The following is a 20610-nucleotide window of genomic DNA, read 5'->3' on the forward strand; positions in this document are numbered from 1 at the left end:
TGGGCAGTGGGAAGGACACTTAGCATATTAGCCTTTTATATATAGAGTAGAGGCCCGGTGCACGAAATTCGTGCAGGGGGGCTGTCCCTCAGCCTGGCCTGCACCCTCTCCAATCCAGGACCCTTCGGGGGATGTCGGTTTAGTGGTATCAGGCCTAAACCGGCAGTCGGACATGCCTCTCGCAATCCGGGATCTGGGCAGCTTTGCCCGGGCCACAGCTGCAGGCACCTGGGACTGGGACCGGGGGCAGGTCGGCTTCGCCGGGGCATAGCTTTGTCAGAAAGGATGTCTGGAAGGTCATCCAGAAGATGTCTGGTCTAATTAGCTTTTACCCTTTTATTAGTACTGTAGATGATCAGCGGAGAAAATACCCTTATAAGTGTGAGGCCCTTTGAAATCTTTGTCTGAAGGGAAACAGCCATGTAACTCTGGTGTCCTATTGAGTAATGTACATTACCTATGTACATTAGTTTTGCACTTTCCATGGTGATGTTGTGTCGTTTATTTAGACATCCTTGGAACAGAAGATCTTCTTGTGGAAGCCACTGCCAATGATGCTGTGAGATTTTATCCTTGGACCATTGATAATAAGTACTATTCAGCCGACATCAATCTATGTGTAGTGCCGAACAAGTTTCTTGTCACTGCAGAGATTGCAGAGTCTGTCCAAGCATTTGTGGTTTACTTTGACAGCACACAAGTAAGATTTTCTTTTCCATGGAATTTTGAATAAGAATTTATCTTGTGCTTTCTGTTCCCCCTCCTGCTTTTTTTCATGAGTTCTCTTAATGCCTGTGTTTCTGCTTTTGTTCATTTTTCCTCCCTCTAGAAATCTGGTCTTGATAGTGTCTCCTCATGGCTTCCCCTGGCAGAAGCATGGTTACCTGAGGTGATGATCTTGGTCTGCGATAGAGTGTCTGAGAATGGTAAGCACTTGGATGGGATGGATGGTAGTTTGTACATACATTTGCCATTTCTTGGTAAACAGAGTCTATTTGTTTCCTTAACTTAGACTAGTGTATGTCATGTGACTTTACTACTTTATAAAAATACTGTTAGCTATTTCTCTTTGGAAAATTGGGATATTTACCTTTTTTTCTTATTTTTCTAAATAGTGGACACTTTTGAGAAATACTTTATATTGTGGTTCCTACAGAATAATATTGACATTAATGGAAACACATTTAAATTTATGAATACTAATGCAGCAATATTCATATTTTATTTTAATTAAAAATTTTTAAAATTTATTTATTTTAGAGAGAGAGAAACATTGATTTTGTTGTTCTAGTTATTTATGTATTTATTGGTTGATTCTTATATGTGCCCTGACCTGGGATCAAACCTGCGACCTTGGCGTATCAGGATGACAACCAACCAGGCTCATATTTTACTTTTATTTGTAAATATTTTTTAATAATTTAAAAAATTATTATTTTAGGTGTAAACCGACAAAAAGCTCAAGAATGGTGTATAAAACATGGCTTTGAACTGGTAGAACTTAGTCCGGAAGAGTTACCTGAGGAGGATGGTAAGTGTTTATGTTGTGAGAAAACATGGCATGTGGGTTGAGATATGAGATTATTTAATTCTTGAAAAAAATCACAGTGAAATTCAAAAAACCTTTTTTCCCCAGCTGCTTGAAAAGATTTGTGCAAAATTCATTGAAGTGGTCTTATCATTAACCAAATAATTCATTCATCAATTTTAGGAATTTTGAAATGTTTGTTTTTCTTATGCATAAAGATAGAAGATTTCTACCTTAAATCTTAGTCATTTCCCTAATCTCTTATCCTTTCTCCACATCCAAAAAAGGAGAGTTTATATTCATAAATAGGTAAAGTTGCCTATTTTGAATTCCTACTAACCTGAGGCTGAATCCCCAAGAACCGTAGGGGTTATGTCAGTCCTATGTGTATGTCTTTTGCACATTTGAAATAAAAAATAGACTCAGAATGCCCTCTAGGGTAGCTCTGCATTTAACTGCTTTCTACTATAGTCTGGACCTTCTTCTGTTTCTTCCTCCATTTCATTTCCCCTCCCCCATTTCTCTTCTCATCTTTGTTCCTTCCAAGTATACCTATGCTAGCTGCTATGGGATCTACCAAGATAAGCTGGCTTTTGGGCCATCAAAACCATATAATCTGGTACAAAAGATAAGACATGTATATAAATAAATTACTAAGTGGGACATCTTAAGTTTGATTAAAAAATATTGGTACTGTGGTATTTCAGAGACAGAAGAGATTATTTTAAAGAATGAATTGGCACCATGAACTCTCACGTCAACTGATCCATGGGGGAGAGATGGAAAATATACCAGAATTGTATTTAGAGGACTAGTGGGGAAGTAGCATTGAGAAATGCCAGTTGTTCCGAAAGACATTCTAGGCAGGGGCATCCAGTACAAATTAAATTATGTAGATAGGATATAAGTAATCCTTACATGAAACATATTTTTTAAAGGAGCTAAAAATGTTCTTCTATATTATGACTTGTTTAGAATTTTTTTCAAAATCTTACCTTTGGGAATAAAACCTTGCCAGGGAAGAAGAGCACAAAAATGAAATAAAAAGGCAGATTTTTCTCCCTGTACATTTTTAAGAATATTGAAAAGTAACAAGTGCAATTTCTCCTTCCAGGTTCTTCTAAGTCTTCTAAAACTTGTGCCCTATTTTGTGTATGGAACATGTGTGTAGTCACTTACTTTTGGTACTAGAATTTTCTCTTCTTTTTGTCCTTGAGAGTCAATATTTGAGTCATTTATTTACATCTGTTTTCATTTTGGAATCTTTACTCCTTTATACCAGTACACTTCTTGCTTCTAGTCAGAACAATGTTCTTATATTAATTCAGTTTAATCTTAAAATAGATTTTTGACATGTCATCTTTAGGTAATGTAACTAAAACCTTCCTATAAGCTTTAAATGCAAACAGTTCTCAAGCCATATGCCCTCATCCTTTATTCGCATGTATTAATTTGAACATCAATCAATATGAGAGTTTATGCTTGTTTGTATTAAATTTCATCTTATTGGCTTTCTACTTCAGGCCTTATTTTTGACTCCTGGTTATATCATCTGATATATTAGTTATTCTTTCAAGAATTGAATCATTCATTCATAATTAAGATAAACAAACATTTATTTCTTCATTTAAACATCAGTGGTGATAAACTCATTTTTGTAGAGTATTTTTGGTTTAACCCTCATCCTATTTCTGTTAAGTTGCTGGGTTGGTATTCTTTAAATGATTCATCAACCCAGCAGTTACTAAGTGCCTGCTGTCGTTCAGGCACTGTGTTAGGCAGTGGGAATAATGAACTCAATAAGATATGATTCCTGCCTTAGGGAGTATCCAGGCTGGAGGAGAAGGTTACACTAGCAAATCACCAGTTCCACTGCATCTTTCCTCTAGGAAAGGTGTGCACGGAGTGGTGTCATCCCCACTTTGCTGTGATAAAGCGTAAGTGATATTTGCCCTTGATCAAATAGCTAATAAGTTGCAGAGCCTGAGTTCAGATTCAGATCTTCTGACTTCTAATTCTGCGCTCTTCCACTAGAGACAGACTCTCTGTGGATTGTGCTCTATAAACGCATAGGAGACTTTCTTCTTCAGCCATATGCAGTCTTATAATACTCATTATCTGAAGGGTCTCCATTTCCTTTATACTCATTCATATATACAGTGTAACTAAGCATACCACTTATTATTGGTACGCTAACTGGGATTAGTGCCTTGTTGTTTAGAGTAGTATCAATTAAATTCCAGAAGCAGGAAAATACCAGTACTGAACTAACTAAGTTGTAGGATATTTTTAATGACACTTTTCCTGTGTCTTACACTCTGGTTATAGTAACTTAACTTCTCACTCTTAAACTATCTTTCTCTGATCAAGAATTTGTTCTCTAGATATCTGTTTTAAACAATAATTATTTTATGATTCCTAGGAGAAGAAAGGGATTTTTTAGCATACTAAGAAGACTATTCCTGCCGTCAGCAAAGTCATTCTCTATAAATTACCAAGATTGGTAGTACGCTCGTACTCTCCTAGGATTGTGTAATTAATGGAAATTAACATTTTCAGGAGAGTATAAGTAGGTGTGCCATTGGTGAGGCAGTGGGATGATGTTATAATATAAGACTCTTATACTGTGTGTTTTCTCATTGTTTTAGTTTCTAGAATATTCTTAACAGGAGTTCTGAGCTTGGTATTTGCTTAAATTTTTCCTCATATAGGTTGCAATGTGAAGAAGTAACAACTAATAAGCAAAATAATTAAACCACAGTTATTTAAAAATGTGGCTTACCGTGTGTGTGTATATACACACACACACACACACACACGTATGTATGTATGTATGTATGTATAAGTACATGTATAAATATATATGCTCTTTATCTCACTGATTAGATGACTTCCCAGAATCTACAGGAGTAAAGCGAATTGTTCAAGCCTTGAATGCCAATGTCTGGTCCAATGTAGTGATGAAGAATGGTAAGTAACTTGGGACTAAATGTCCTGAGGAGTTTTCCTCCTATTTCTTGTAAGTTTAAAATTATTTGGATATATGTGGATTATATAATCCACAAGGATTACATGAAACCTATAGATTTGTTCAGTTTTGTCCCCAGTTGAAAGAAGGGCCCAAAGTAATACTTCTAAGAATTTTAAATATATGTTTAATAGTTAATTCAATAAAAATTTAGGACTTGTCTGTAATATGCTTAGAGTTGTCTTTGGCTTTGAGAAGTACCCCCAATATTGTAAAACACAAACCCTCTCCTTAAGGAGCTCATAGTCTACCTGTGCAAAATGTGCAATTTTTAAATGTTAGGTAATCATGCAAGGCAATTGGAGATGAGTGCGGAATGACTGATACAAGCAGTAATGCCGAGACGTCACAGGAGTGGCTTTGGCTCTGGGCTTCAATATATAGGGAGAGCTTCAAGGAGAAAGCCAGTCTTGGAGTGGGTTTTATAGGGTGGTCAAGAATTGGGTTGCATAGAGGGAAGGTGACAAGCAGGGGAGGAAGCATCACATCAGTGACAGTGGTTGTATATTCTAGTGTCATTCGCGGAATCACACCTAGCAGTGGGACTAGCTTAGAAGATAGAGGCCTGAGTGCTAGACAGAAGGATCTGGGCTTTTCCCCATAGGAATTGATGAGCCACTAGAAATTTTTTAACAAGAGAGTGATGCAAAGAAGTTGTCATCTTTGAAAGGTTATCATGGTTGAGTGCGGGTGCGTTTGGCAGTTGAAGCAAAGGTAGAGTCTGAAGTCTGAAGTCTGAAGTCAGGGAGACTAGGCAGCTGTTACAGCAGCTCGTGAGGGAGGTGTTGGGGCCGGGGCTAAGTGGTGGCTGTAGTCATGGGGTGGAAAGCTGGATCTGGAATGCAGTCTGAAGAAGATAGGCCTAGTGGGTGCACATGAGCTTCTTATTGACTAGATTGGTTTTCTGGGGCTGCAGTAACCAAGTACCACACATGGGCTGGCTTAGAATAACAGGTATTTATTGTCCCATAGTTCTAGAAGCCAGAATTCTAAAATCACGGTGTCAGAAGGTTCATGCTCCCTCTGATGGTGTTAGGGAAGGATCTGCTCCAGGTCTCTCTTCTAGATTCTGGTAGTTCTTTGGCTTGAGCAGCATAACTCCAATCTTCACACGGCATACTTCCTATGTGCCTCTCTGTCCAAATCTCTTCTTTTTCTGAGGACAATAGTTATATTGATTTAAGGGCCCACCCAACTCCAGGAAGACCTCATCTTAGCTAAGTACATCTGCAATGACCCTATTTCCAAGTAAGGTCACATTCTACAGGATTGGGGTTAGGACTTAAACGTATGAATTTGGTGGGGGATACAGATCAGCCCATAACATAGTCCTTTAGGAACTGCTGCCTGAATAGTGTGTTTCTCCCTATGGCCTTGGCTCCTCAACAAGAATGCTGTGCTCGGTGAAATACTGCAGATGGGAATGAGAAAAATAGTATTTATAGTGAGCTTACCCCGTCTTCCCTGAGATAAAGGGTCTAGTGGCAGATGAGTTTTACAGAAATAAAATATTTCATCTCAATTTTTGGTCAACACTCGAGTGTTAAGTGCGATTGGGGCTCTTGAGCTTGCTGAGCTCTTGTCTGACCTGTGTCGTTGCTGGAGAAGCTCCTCTGCCTAGTAAGAGTTCCCTCCTCCCTCTCACGCCTCTCCTGCCTACTTAGTCTTTCTAGGGGGATCTAGAATTGCAAAGATACGAGATTATTTTATTGTGATAGCATTCAAAATAAGGTCCTGATGTAGAAAAAAATAAGGAGATTTTACCCTCTGTTATCTCCCTGTTACCAAAACAAACTCAAATTGAAGCTTGGTCCTATTCATTCAGCAAATCCTTGTTGAGCATTTATCATAGTGAGGCATTGCTGTACACTATATCTTCACTATAAAAACATCTTTAAGGTATGGTACATAAACTGGATCAACTTGAAATAAAATTATATTCAATGGTGCTTATTATATCTATGAGAAATATTTTCAGAAAAGCTTATTTGGCCCAACTGGCATGGCTCAGTGGTTGAGCATCAACCTATGAACCAGGAGGTCATGGTTTGATTCCCAGCCAGTGCACATGCCCAGGTTGTAGGCTCAGTCCCCAGTGTGGGGCACCTAGGGGGCAGCCAGTCAATGATTCTCTCTCATCATTTATGTTTCTATCTCTCCCTCTCCCTTCCTCTCTGAGAGCAATAAAAATATATTTAAACACACACACACACACACACAAAACTTATTTGCCCTGGCCTGGTAGCTTTTTGGTTAGAGCCTCGTCCTGATACATCAAGGTTGCAGGTTTGATCCTGGTCAGGGCACATACAAGAATCAAACAATGAGTGCATAAATAAGTAGAACAACAAATTCATGTTTCTTCCTCTCTCCCTTCCTTCCTTCCTCTCTCCCTTCTCTTTCTCTACATCTGGCATAGCTGACCACTCCTTTCACCTTGACAACATCCCACTTCTGCTTCTAGAACTCTGTACTCTTGTCTTTCCTACCTCACTGATCATTCTTTCTCAGTTTCTTGCTGGCTCCCTCTCTTCTCCCTATCCTCTTAATTTGAAATGTCCAGGGGCTGAGTCCCTGGTTCTTTTTATTTACTACACTTACTTTTGTGGTGATCTCATCGGGCTTCTAGTTGGTAATAATAATGTCTTATGGTATGACCATGGGAATACATGGCTGAAGTGAACAAGGAGATGGGAAAAATAGAGATTGTCTAGTGTAGGTTAAGTTTGGAAAAACCAAAGCTCAGAAGGGATTTAATTGGAATCTCTAGTTAGGGTATGAATAGGGTAAATATGGACTTGATTTCCCAAATCCTAGACTGCTATTACTTAGGGACATTCCCTAAAGCTTAAAAAAATGAAGGCATTATTGAACATAGCAGGAGGTAATTTATGGAGTACATTACACCAAAAGATGATCCAGGCAGAAAATTGATATGGCTCACAAAGGGGCTACAATAGTTCTCATGAATGACACTTATATTTAATTCAAGTTAGGAAGGTAGGAAGCCCAAACTTTAAAGGCTTATCTTGGAAAGCAATCATGTTTTCCTTCCCAATATTTTTCTATGCAGTGTTTTTTCTATTAAGTCTTGTACTGGCTGTTCTTTGAATTACATGTTGTTGAATTTTATAGAATTTAATAAGGAGCATTGTTTTGTTTGGTATGTTAGTATATGTGAACTAGCACATTGTATGCGGGAAATGTATTTATACGTTTTACGTATTTATACGTTCTACCAGTGTAGTAGAGCGCGGGACACGTATTAATACGTTTTTTATAGACTACCGGTAGAATGCGGGTAACGTATAAATACGTAAACTAAAGTTATCGTAATTTTACTGAACGTTGCCATTTGCGCAAAAAATTAGCAAAAATGGCCCCCGCCACCTGTTAGTGCGCGATAAAAACTACCCGCAAACAATGTGCTAGCTAGGTACAGGCCTTTAGAATGTAGAATCTCCATGCATGCATCTGGTATGACATCTTCCTTTTCCAGATGGGAAAATGAGGCCTCAGGAAGGAGAGGGGACTTGCCTATATTCTCACAGTGAGTCAGTAGCGAAGGTGGGACCCGAGGGCAGGTCTCCTGACGAGGAGTGCTGTGTGTTTTTCCATTACAGTGTGCTGATTTACATTATTGGCTGGTTAGAGGAATGAGCACAGTGGTTACATAATTTATCCAGGCTGCGTGGGAAATTATTGGCAGAGCTAGTTGAGTTCATCCCTATAGAACCCCATCAGCGTAGGTGTTCTGGCATGAATAAGATTTTAATGAGACAGACTAGAAGTAATGATCAGAAGTACAGGTGAGAACCTGAGACTTGCACTTGGTGTCTGAAGCGGGGTGGGGGAGAGTACAGCTTAGTGGGATCTTGCCCTTAACCTGAGGCGGGGTCGGGGGGTGGGGGGCAGAATTGGGTTAAATTGTAGGACACCCAGTTGGTGTCCTCCGAGAACTGGAGAATTGCTTGGTGTGGAAAACCCACACATCTAGTGTCAGAAGTGTTGGTTATGAATAGAGACGGAAATGGAAGTTTTTTCTTTAGGAGCCTGATGAAAATGGTTGAGAAACACAGGATCTGGTTGCAGATACTTAGCTCTATCTTAGAGGAAATCCCCAGGTATCATTGTATTGATTGTAAAGGTCAATCTTCTAGGTAAGTCAGAGTTTCCGTTATACGCATTAAAGACATAACAAAATGGTCCAGGAAACGAAGTGGTTAGGAGTGTTTACAATTGGGCTATGCATTGTAGACGTCTCCATCCACATCAGTTTGCTCACTGTATAACCTCTCCTATGCTGTCTTGTCTTACATTTCCTAGACCTGAAAGTCTGGATGTGGCTCAAGAGAAGGGATGTGGATAGAATTTCAGCTGCCTACTTGAGTTACCCTCAGTCCCTGTTAGAGCTGGGCTTATGGCTGTGGAGAACTACTATTTGGGTCTATCTATATAATTTGATAATGTCCCCTTATTATCACCATGAAAGGAGAAACTGTGGATCAGTGCTTTATGCCAAATGTGACAGATTTTAAAAGTTGATTCTCCTCACCTGTCTCGTCTCCAGTGAGATTAACTTCTTTTTTTTATTTATCTGGTACGCCAGAAAGCCTGGTTGCAAAATACTTTATTTTCATTAGATGGTCTGGGCATTATGCTCAGCCCTGTGCCTTGGACTTGGGAGCACTAGGTAAATAATAAGGTTTGATTTTAAGGGAAAAGAAAAGAAGTCTGATGCGTTGTTTTGGTTTTCAAAGGAAGTTGTCACTGTTTCACATGGGAGGGTAGCAGTGTCAGTTTAATTTACCCAAAACCCCCATGCTGGGCTTTGTCACCTGTGCACTGATGAGGGAGGGTTTAGTCTGTACTTACGGATCTCAGGTATTCAGTGGGTCTTTTTGCAAATACCACCCCTGAGTGAAGGGCAAGGAAAGAAATTCTGTGATCTTCTATTGATTCTAATCAGTAAAAGAGGGATTAGGCTAAACAAATATTAGAGTTGTGACTTTGGTCCCTCAGTGGTAAACAATAATTGTAGAGATTGTATTTCAAAAGCCCTGAGAATGTTTATCCATAATAGTTTAATCTCCAGTGATGCAGGTGGGTAAGGAGTAAGTGGGATTTTAATAGTAGAAATGATTCTTTCTTATGATAGTTTTGTTTCCCATTATAAATGGAAAGAATTATTTATCTATTAATGCATGCTCCCCTGAATTTACTTGGTAACAAGATACCATGGCAGAAATCCCAGATTCCAGTTTAAGGAATCATTTGCAACTGATGTACAGAGCAGTGGCAAGAAATGAGTGCCAAAAACACAAGATCTGTCTGGCTATCTGATGCCTGGGCTACTCTCCTGAGACAGTAGATGGCTAATGCCTATAATAGAAATCATTTTTTAAAAAGAGAGAGTAAGAAATGATTAAATAAAAATTTAAGTTTAGTGCTACAGAAAATAAAATATCTAATTAGTGAGAGGAAGAATGGTTCATGAAGAGGATTCTAGTGGGGTCTGTCTCTGCTAGGTGATCTTGGGAAGATGGCATCATGTCTCTGGACCCCAGTGTCCCTGGGATAGGGTAGAATTATACCAGACCTGTAGTCTATGGATCTGAGTTCCTTGAGACAGAATGTGTTGCTCCTTTTTATCCTAACGCCTAATATTGGGGAACTGAAAAATTATTTGAGTAATCTCTGACAGCTGTCTAACTGTGACTATTATCATCAAAACTAAGATAAATAAGACATATACTGATTTCTCTGTGTTTAGAAGGCATAATTTGGTGCGGGTTTGGGGATTGTGTTGTAAAAGAAAAAGGGGAAGAGGGAATTGTGAAAAATTAGAGAAGCTGGAAGGGAATAAATGTGTGAGTCAAATGTGAGACTTTGTTTTAGGAAATAATGCCCCAAATTGTCCATAAGCAAATGAATGATGGGAAATCTCTTCAGATTAGTCACTGTGGTAGCACATACAGGCCTCCTTCTGCAGCCACCTTGCAAAACATTTTTGGTAGTCTTGCTTTGGAATTATTTTTAGAGCTGGCTGTGAACCACACATAAGATAAATCATCTTTTCCTTTACCATAGTCTTGTTTCATTGCTCTCATTATTCCCCACACTTGGCTCTAAATGATATTTTGCTTTGATTCTAAACATTCCTTTGAGAATTTTCAAGAGTGTGCTTCAGACTCCGGAGATTGGATTTCACAATGGGAGCATTATTAGAAGTAGTGTAAAGCTTTCCTTTACAAGACCTTTGAAAGGACAGTGCTCATTTTGATGTTTAGTTCACTTTATTAAGAATTTGTAGCCTGGACCTAGCCGGTTTGGCTCAGTGGATAGAGTATCAGCCTGCAGACTGAAGGGTCCCGGGTTTGATTCGGGTCAAGGGCATATGCCTGGGTTTCGGGCTTGATCCCCAGTGGGGGGTGTGCAGGAGGCAGCCAATCAATGATTCTCTCTCATCATTGATGTTTCTATCTCCCTCTCTCTTCCTCTTTGAAATCAATACAAATATATTTTTTTTAAAAAGGGAATTTGTAGCCTAGCCTCCTGAGCATTGACATATGCGCCAGGAGGTCATGGTTTCATTCCCGGTTAGCTGATCCATGATTTTCTCTCATCATTGATGTTTCTATCTCGCCCTCTTCCTTCCTCTAGGAAATAAATAAAAATATTATAAAACAACACTAGGAGGACACACACACCAAAGTATTAATTGGCATCGTTGGGGGATTTTTAAAATTTTCTTCTTTATACTTTTTCTATTTTCCAAATTTTCTACAATGAAAAAATGCTTTACAATCAGGAAAAAGAGAGAAAATACTGTGTAATTACTTTCTGGTTCAGTTCATTATGTGCTCAAGAAACGTTGCTGACTTGTTGAGCAGGTGTCCCCAATGTCATAGGAAGAGCCCAGATCCACGTTTCCAGAATTCAGAACCAAATGCAGTGTTGCAGCCTATTTCTCAAAATAAGTGCCGTTTTTAATAGCGTATTTCGAAGTTTTACCCTTTGCAAGTAGTAGTTTATTAAAAGAATGAATCAGTTCTAATTATTTTTTATTTTAAAAACATTTCAATTTATCAAGCAGATGTGAAAGGTGATATAAAAGTATAGGCTTGTTTCCCTGATATCAGTGAAATCATTTCTGATGAAGCATTGCTTAAAATAAGTTTTTATGTAAATAGTATGGTGTGATTTAAAAATACCATTCAAAAATACGTACAGCTTTTCTGTGTAAGTTGAAATATCTTAATTGTGCTTATGGTAAGTCTGATTGTGTTTATCACATGGGTGGAAACGAAAATATTTTGTGGGGAATGAAAGGGGATGTGAAAAACCTTAAAATATGGGGAAAACGAACTTCTTAAGATGATGCCAAATAATTGTGGCTTTAAGGAAATAAAAGCTGAAATATGAATACAGAAAATACATAACAGGTCATCTAAGGCATTTTGGGGCTGTGTTTACGGAAATTCTTAATATTGTGATCAGTATATATAAGTTTAAAGTAAAAACGTCTATGTTTAGCTAATGCATGCACCTCTGTCATATGAGGCTGTCAGCAGATATTTCAGCATCTCTGCTGTATACTTAACACTCTGCTGGGAGCTGTATTGTCTGTGTGTGCAAGGCATTTATAATATAGTTAAGGATGGCAGATTGACTTCAGACAAGTACCTATGCTAGCATTTCTCTCAAGGCCTAATTGAATAGTAAGGACATAAAAGGCAAATGGCGCTGAGGTAGAAGTGATTGTGAGCTAAAATCATCTGTAGAAGTTTTCCAAAGTAGAGGGGAGATATTTATGTTAACAGGAGATAAGATGGAATCTCTTAAATGTTTTTACCCTCTTTTTTCATTGAAAATATTTTCAAGAAATGACTTAAAACCTGAGAATTTTAGCCAAAAATTTCCTTTCCTCAGTAGATCTGTATCAGTGGTTCTCAATTGGAGATAATGTTGTGTTTTCCCCACCCCCAACTCTGGGGACATTTGGCAGTGCTGTAGGCATTTGGTGGGTATAGGCAGAGATTCACCGGACTCTCCCTGCCACCCCCATACACACACAACAAAGCCTCAAATGTCAGTAGTGCTGGTTTGAAAAACCCTTTTTAGGTACCTTGAGGGACAGTGAAAGGATAGTGAGTCTTAACCAGTTAACTGCCACGGGTCCAAAACAGAAACCATCTCCACACTCCCCGATATTTTGAATTTAATTGCGTCTATAGACGCTTATGGTGTACAAAGGGTTAACCACCTGTCTGCCACTAGTTTTATGTGACTAATGCCTCCAGGAGTTATGGGGCTGGGCTGGAATTAATGAGAAGCATTAAAGTGGTATATGATTAATTATTTAGTCCTGAGCTTAGTTTAGTTGAAATCAGTCTAAACCAGGGATATAATGAAGGCTTATGGACAAAAGAGAACTATGGTATATGTGAATAAAAAGACATATTTTTGCATTTGACCCAGGTTTGTGTCATATCCAATATTTGTATCTTAAGCATTGACTGTCTCAACTTTTATTCTTTACATGCTATCTCTGGGCTTAATGGAAAGAGGAAGTGATAGAGAGTTCTGGATTCATGTTCAGGTTCTAGCTGTGTGTTTTTGGACATTTATTTAATCTCTCTGAGTTACAGTTTACTCTGTAAAAAAGAATAATAAAATAAATCCTCTGTAAAGAAGATAACAAAATAAAGGAGACAAAAGTTGATTTCTGTTTGTGTGTAGAGGGCATATTTTGTTAATTGTGAGGATTAAAGGAGCATTCCATCTTTAGTACTGAGAATGTTAACTTACACATACAGAGTAGGGCAAAAGTAGGTTTACAGTTGTGAGGACAGGAAACAGTTTATTCTTGTATAATTATTAATTAAGTAATTATTGTATTATTTTCCATATGAACAATTGCAAACCTACCTTTGGCCCACCCTGTAGTTAGCACTCAGTACATGTTAGCTGTTATGATTATTAACCCTTATAATAGTTCTGCACGGTAAGAAATGGTATACCCTCTGCATAAATCTAGAAACTGAGGTACAAGGGCATAACTTGTACAGGACCACGCAGTAAGTAGTAGAACTAGGATTCAAATCCATGCCTTTATCTCCAAATTTATATGCTTATCATATTGCCTTGATAAATTAGTGGAGAAGAGCAGAGAAAATTAGAAGAAAAATATACTTTATTAAAGAATGACTTTGCCCATTCCCCATATTAAAATTTCCCTTTTTGCCTAGGTTTTTAATTCTCTAGATGTCTCATGGAATGCATGTCAAAATTTCTATGTGAGATGAATTTTGATTGTAAAATAACCATGTGCCTTTAGATTTGTAAAGAGATATGCACGTAATTTCATATATTATAGTTTTCTTGAAACTTTCATTTAAAATAAATAAGAAAAGCTCCTCCCAAGGTTTAAGAATTTCACATTTCAAATATTTATTCTAGAGCAGTGATGGCGAACCTTTTGAGCTCGGCGTGTCAGCATTTTGAAAAACCCTAACTTAACTCTGGTGACGTGTCACATATAGAAATTTTTTGATATTTGCAACCATAGTAAAACAAAGACTTATATTTTTGATATTTATTTTATATATTTAAATGCCATTTAACAAAGAAAAATTAACCAAAAAAATGAGTTCGCGTGTCACCTCTGACACGCATGTCATAGGTTCGCCATCACTGTTCTAGAGGCTTTGATTTTGTTTCTGACACTTCCTGGAAGAATTCTATGCTCATGTCCAGCATCACTGGATTTTTTTCTTCATGGTACTGTCATTTTTATCTGTTGTTCCACTGGTGCCAATTTACTAGTCTACTGAAATTGAATGGGATGTTTTCATAACCAGAGTTTAATATACTTACTATGCCTTTCAGAATAAATGACTTAACAACTTCCCCTTTCCGCCGCTCTGAGGTTCCAGAAGAATCAGTTGAGTAGGTGGATTAATTTATTCCTTCCTACTCTAGTATTTTGAGGTATCAATAAAACCATAGATACTAAATCCAGTTTCAACAACTACCTGCTAAAAGAATAAATCCTTCTTAATAGGATGGCATTTCCATGCCCTGAATCGGTGGAGAAAAATCTGGCAAACAAGGGAAGATTTGTGTAATCCTTTTCTATAAGAGGAATAGTCTTTTCGGAGGGTGCACATGGGCAGAATTTTGCTAAACATTGAACTAACTAAGCAAAACTGAGTTTTTTTAAAATTGTAAATGTGTAAAGTAAAAGCCAAGATTTTTGAGCTATCAGCTTTGGATAAACAAACATAAATTGTTTTACTAATTGGGAAAATTTATGCATAAAACTTTCTTAAAATATAAGCAGTAAGAACATAGTGAACTCTCTTGTTAGTTAACTAAATGCTCCATTGTGTATAAGAAAATACTGAGCAAAAGTCCTTCCAGCTTATTTTAATTAGCCCAGAACCTGATTATAAATTCAGTCATCTGTGAACCTTAGAAGGGTTCTGAAATTTAAGGTTCTTGTTTTTCTCTCTATTAAGTAATTTTTAAAAATATCTAAGCCCAGCCAACTCAAATTACTGTCAAGAGAAGATAAAGAATGCCTCTTTACTTTATAAAATCACTAACTTCTAGAGCAGAATGAACTTTAGCAATCATGTATAGCAACCCTCTTATTTCACAGGACAGAAAATTAAGGCACAGAAAGATTGCTTTGTCCAAGATCGCACTGGTAGGCAGAGCCAGGAATGAAATCCACGCTTTCTGACCTAGCCCACTTCTCTTCCCACTATTCTGACTTTTTCATAATTTTGAAAAACGGGGACGTTCATTTTTTTATTGTGTAAATACATTTAGCACATAATTGTTAAATTAACAACAAATCTCTTTGACTAGTAAACACATGAACATGAAACGTTTACGGTATTCAGCGACGAGCCTAGCTCCCTCTAACTCCTGCCTGTCCCGGATCCCTTCCGCGGCAGCCGTTTGAAGGAATCAAGCCTTTTAAATAGGCTGCCTTGGTCTAATAACATACCCAAGATGGCACTCTTCTTCTTGGATTGCAGTCTGACCTGCCAAGGTTAGATAGTGCCCAACAGTGGAAAAACATAAGCTGTGGGATTGGAATATGGAGAGATTTGTGAATTGGATTTGAAAATTACCCCAATCCAAGTTATTTTCAGTAATAGAAGTGTTCTCTTACAGCAGTAATAACTCAGGTAATGCCTTTTGTACAAAGAGCCTGAAGTACTTTATAAGAGCCCTTGTGTATCCTCATGACACGTGAAATCCCAGTCTGAGTATTGCACAATTGTATACAACTGCTGTAAAGTCTATAGCACATTGGCCAAAAAGAAAGAATTATGTTGCTGTTTGAATAAATCTCCCTCGTTAGGGGAACCATCAGTGTGGGACACCACATGGAACTGCTTCTCAGCCTCTGCAGCCCACCTCGTTGAAACCTCAGTGCCTGGTCCTGGATGGAGCACATCCAGGCATTTGGCCTGGAGAGTTACTCCCAGAATGGGCAAGCTGGATGAGGAGGTGAAAGGGGCTCCAGGGTGCACCTGCACCTGCGGCCCTGCTGCCCAGGTGAGGTTGTGGAGCAGGAAAAGCAGCAGGGCAGCAGCAGGCGTTCAGAATTGAAGCCTTCAAACCGAGGTCCGGGGTCGAGAGCCACGCGCAGTAGGGAGGCGAGGCAGCTCCCCACGTGGGGAGAGGTCAGGTTGGAACAAGCTGCAGTCTAGACCCAGGAGGCCACACCTTGGCTTTGTCCCTGTTGAAAAGGCAAATCTCCGCCAAGGGAAAGGAAGGAGGGCTGACTTTGATACCTGTGTGTGACTGAGCCTCTGACAGCAGTTCCACCTGGCAGGGGAGAGGACGCAGGAAGTTTGTAGGTGGTTGAAAGAGAGAAGAGAGCAGAGCTAGGGAGAGGAAAGGCAAGGTTGGAGGAAGTTGTCTTTTTTTGAGAGAGTTGTCTGACTTCTATACTGTTAGACTCTTGAGATGTGGGTTTCATGTTTTACTCTGTGGCAGTGTTTTGTTTTCAGTGTCCCTGATGCTAACACTCTCCTGGAGTACGTGGTAAAAGTTCAGATTCCTCGTCCTCTGTTTCAGAGATTCTGCCTCCATTGGAAGTAGGGAGAATACTGCCTACTGAATACTGGGGTAGTTTTAATAAGTGCCAGGTGGGTTTGGGGGAACACTATCAAATCAGGGCTTGGGCCTTTACTTTCATCAGTTCTAGACGTTCTGCTCTAGATTTGTCCTCCATTGTAAATACAAATATTGAGAGTATCAGGGGCCTTAACTGCAAGTAGCTCATTTATATCAAAATTAGAGCTGTTTTTCAAAAAAGGCATGCATGTTCCTCTTCACTTTAAAACACTGGGATATTACTAATTCATAGTGACTATTAAAACATCAATGCTGTTAATCTTGACAAACAGAAGATATGTTATAATGGTTCTGTCATTATATTTGACCTGGACTGATACTCTGATTTTTGAAAATTATTCAGTATTTAGAGAGTATGGTAATTGGTAAAAACTGTGTTTTACAGTTAGAACTTTTATAGTGAGGAACTAGCCATTGTTTCATCATCACAGTCATTTTAACAACTTAAAATGTAAGTTAAAATTTTCAGTGATTGTATTTTTTTCTTTTCAGATAGGAACCAAGGCTTTGGCCTTCTCAGTTCATTGGCTGGAGCAAACCATAGCATTGGATCAGCAGACCCTTGTCACTCAGAGGTAAGATTTTGCCTTTATCTTTTCTCCTCTTTTACTTTAATTCCTCCTTGTCATTATGAATCTTTACATCATTTATTATTTTTTCCTTTTCATTTAAGAAGTGGCAGAGAATATTCAAAATAGATAAAAGGAGAATCTACAGCAGTCCTCTTGTGCCTGGTACCTGTGAGAGAGGCTGGTTCAGCATCAGAGCAGTGAGCCTTTCAAGATGTTTGCAATCTGGGTGGTTCCATGTGTTCTTGCTAGCGTGTTTTTTAAAAAGTGCGAGGATTTCCTTGAGGCATAAAGTTGCCTCCAGATCTTTAAACATAAAATAAAATTGATGTTTTTTTTCAGTACTTCCCATGTACAAGGCCCTGTATAAATCTGAGGCAAAGTCCTTGCCCTAAGAGAGCTTAATAGGCTGATTTCAACCCTCTGTCCTGAAGGACTTTGGCCCAAGTTTACCTTGGTCGACATGCTGGAACCAAGGGCACATTAGGGCCACATTGTGCTTCCAGGCATCCTTTTCATCAGTCTCTGAGCTGTTTATGATATGATCATGTTCATTTTCACATTTTGAATAAAGCATGGATCTTAAAAAAAAAACCCACTATGTTTTAATAGTAGCAAAATCATGACACTTTCTAATTTTTTTTTAAGGAAAATACTCCTAAGTTAGTGAATTTTTAGCCATTTATTTTTTTATGTGATGTTGAGCCTTCTTCATCTCTCCTTGTCTCTAGCCCCTAATACTGCTTCTCTAAAGCCAGCCCATGGGTGGAAGTGTGAGCCTTTTGGATTTAGTTCTGAAGTAGCCTGCTATTAAAGTATTGCTTGTGTGTTGTATGTGTTCCTCAACAGCAGCCCCGTTTGCCAGCAGCAGATAGGACTGAATCCCTCCTGGATCGTCGGAGTGGTGCAGCTAATACAGCAGATGCTCAGGTCGATAGCATTGTGGGTAAGTTCCTCCTTTGGCTGCTAAGAGACAGCTCTGTGGAATTTGGAATAGCCAATGTATCAGGAAATAAATCATCTGGGGAATATTGACTTTATATATGGGCAAGGGAAGGAAATTGATAACCCCAAGTGAATGTGAGCCTTGAGATGGCTATCAGAAAAAGGAGGAAGAATAAACACATTGCAAATCTGTATCATTTTTCTCTCTGATTCTCTTAGCAAGATCTTGATTCAGATCATCTAGCTAAAACAGACAGGACCAGGTGGTGAAACAGCTTTATATCTCCATATTACAGTTTTTTTCATAGTATTTAACAGTAGTTAGAGTTGATGGTATCAAGAATAATATCTATACTAATAAAAGGGTAAAATGCTAATTAGGGCAGATGTCCTTCTGGACAAAGCCACAGCGGCTGTGAGGGCTGAGACATGGCTGCGAAGGCCAAGGTGCAGCTGCGAAGGGCCAGCCTCAGGCCAGCAGTGACAGCAGCAGTGGGGTAATGGGGGCAGCGCCTTCCCCTGATCCGCCAGGTCGCCTCCCACAGAGGGAGTCCAGACTGCGGCTTAGGCCAGGGGCCGAGGCAGAGACAGTTAGGGGCGATCAGGCCATCAGGGGAGCAAGTTAGGGGTGATCAGGCCATCAGGGGGGCAAGTTAGGGGTGATCAGGCTGGCAGGGGGGCAAGTTAGGGTCAATTAGGCCAGCAAGGGGTCAAGGTAGGAGTGATCAGGCCAGCAGGGGGGCAAGGTAGGGGCGATCAGGCTGGCAGGTAGAGACAGTTAGGGGCGATCAGGCAGGCAAGCAGAGGAGTTAGGGGCGATCAGGTAGGCAGGCAGGCGAACGGTTAGGAGCCAGCAGTCCCAGATTGCGAGAGGAATGTCTGACTGCCGGTTTAGGCCTGATCCCAGCAGTCGGACATCCCCCTAGGGGTCCCAGATTGGAGAGGGTGCAGGCTGGACTGAGGGAACCCCCGTGCACAAATTTCATGCACTGGGCCTCTAGTAACCTTATAAGCCCTTTCACATCCTTTTAAAGTTCTTTTATATATCCTCTTTCTCACCTGGTAATTAAGTTTGGCAGAGAAGTTATTTTATGGAGATGATGGTGAGGCCCAGAAGAGTTCAATAATTTGCCTAAGGTTATCTAATAAGAAGGTCCTGGAACTGAAACTAGAATCTAGTCTGCTGTCCAAAAGCCAGAAAGCCAAGGAGCTTAGTTGAGATAACTATAAATATTCTTTTGTTAGGGAACTACTATAATCTCTACTTTCTCTTTATGCCATAGTAATAGTTGTTTGCAGGCCTGATCCACTGATGGATGTTAAAATTAATAGATGAAAATTTTAGAAGAAACATGACGTTTGCATAGTCTAAAAGCATTTCTGCTAAGTTATTTATTTATTGCAGAGGGGAAATAGTAACTTTATATTAGAAAACTTAGATACTACTTCAAGTGATGAAGATGACCTCACCAGTAGTAATAAGATATACTGACATCATCTCCCCATGATCTGTACCAAACAGGCACTCACTTTTGTGCTGTTTATGCCAAAGGTGCATAATCTCAATCTAATAATAAGAAAACATTAGACAAACCCAAATTGAGGAACATTATACAAAATAACTGACCAGGACTCTTTAAAAGTCATAAAAGACAAGGAAAGACTCAGGAACTGTCAGAAATTGGAGAAGTCTAAGGAGATTTGACAGCTCAATTTTGTGTAGGACCCTGGAACAGAGAAAAAAGGCTTTTAGTGGAAAAGTTGATGAAGTTTGAGTGAAGTCTGTGGTTTAGTTAATAGCACTACCCCATTATTAACTTCTTGACATTTATAATTATAACGTCGTTATATAAGATGTTAACATTGAGGAAAGGTGGGTGAAGGGCAGATACTATTTTTGCAACTTAAAAAAATCCTCACCCGCCCTGACTAGTTTGGCTCAGTGGCTAGAATGTCGGCCTATGGGCTGAAGAGTCCCAGGTTCGATTCCAGTCAAGGGCACGTACCTTGGTTGCGGGCACATCCCCAGTAGGGGGTGTGCAGGAGGCAGCTGATCGATGTTTCTCTCTCATGGATGTTTCTAATTCTCTATCTCTCTCCCTTCCTCTCTGTAAAAAATCAATAAAATATATTTTAAAAAAAAAATCTTCACCCAAGCCCTAGCTGGTTTGGCTCAGTGGGTAGAGTGTCAGCTTGTGATTCCAATAAAGGGCACCTACCTGGGTTGCAGGCTCCTCTCTTACAGGAGGCAACCAATCAATGTGTTTCTCTCACATCGATATTTCTCTCTGTCTTTCTCTCAATGGGAAAAGATCCTTGGGTGAAGATTAAAAAATAAAAATAAAAAATCCTCACCCAAGGATATATGTTTAATTATT

General features: G+C 39.2%; 1 protein-coding gene across 4 annotated transcripts in view; it reads left to right on the forward strand.

Annotated features, from left to right (window-relative positions):
- AAGAB (alpha and gamma adaptin binding protein) overlaps window positions 1-20610 on the forward strand; it is a 45076-nt gene that overhangs the window by 19241 nt on the left and 5225 nt on the right. The window contains exons 2-8 of one of the 4 annotated variants that reach the window (XM_059697390.1): window positions 510-700; window positions 830-926; window positions 1442-1531; window positions 3418-3465; window positions 4415-4498; window positions 17211-17293; window positions 18137-18233. In XM_059697390.1, coding sequence (XP_059553373.1) covers window positions 510-700; window positions 830-926; window positions 1442-1531; window positions 3418-3465; window positions 4415-4498; window positions 17211-17293; window positions 18137-18233 — 690 coding nt within the window. Of the gene's footprint in view, window positions 1-509; window positions 701-829; window positions 927-1441; window positions 1532-3417; window positions 3466-4414; window positions 4499-17210; window positions 17294-17391; window positions 17626-18136; window positions 18234-20610 lie in introns of those variants that run through there. The other 3 variants (XM_059697399.1, XM_059697418.1, XM_059697408.1) reach the window with 3 other exon arrangements.

This window comes from Myotis daubentonii, chromosome 1 (assembly GCF_963259705.1).
Source record: "Myotis daubentonii chromosome 1, mMyoDau2.1, whole genome shotgun sequence".
Classification (NCBI taxonomy): Eukaryota; Metazoa; Chordata; class Mammalia; order Chiroptera; family Vespertilionidae; genus Myotis; species Myotis daubentonii.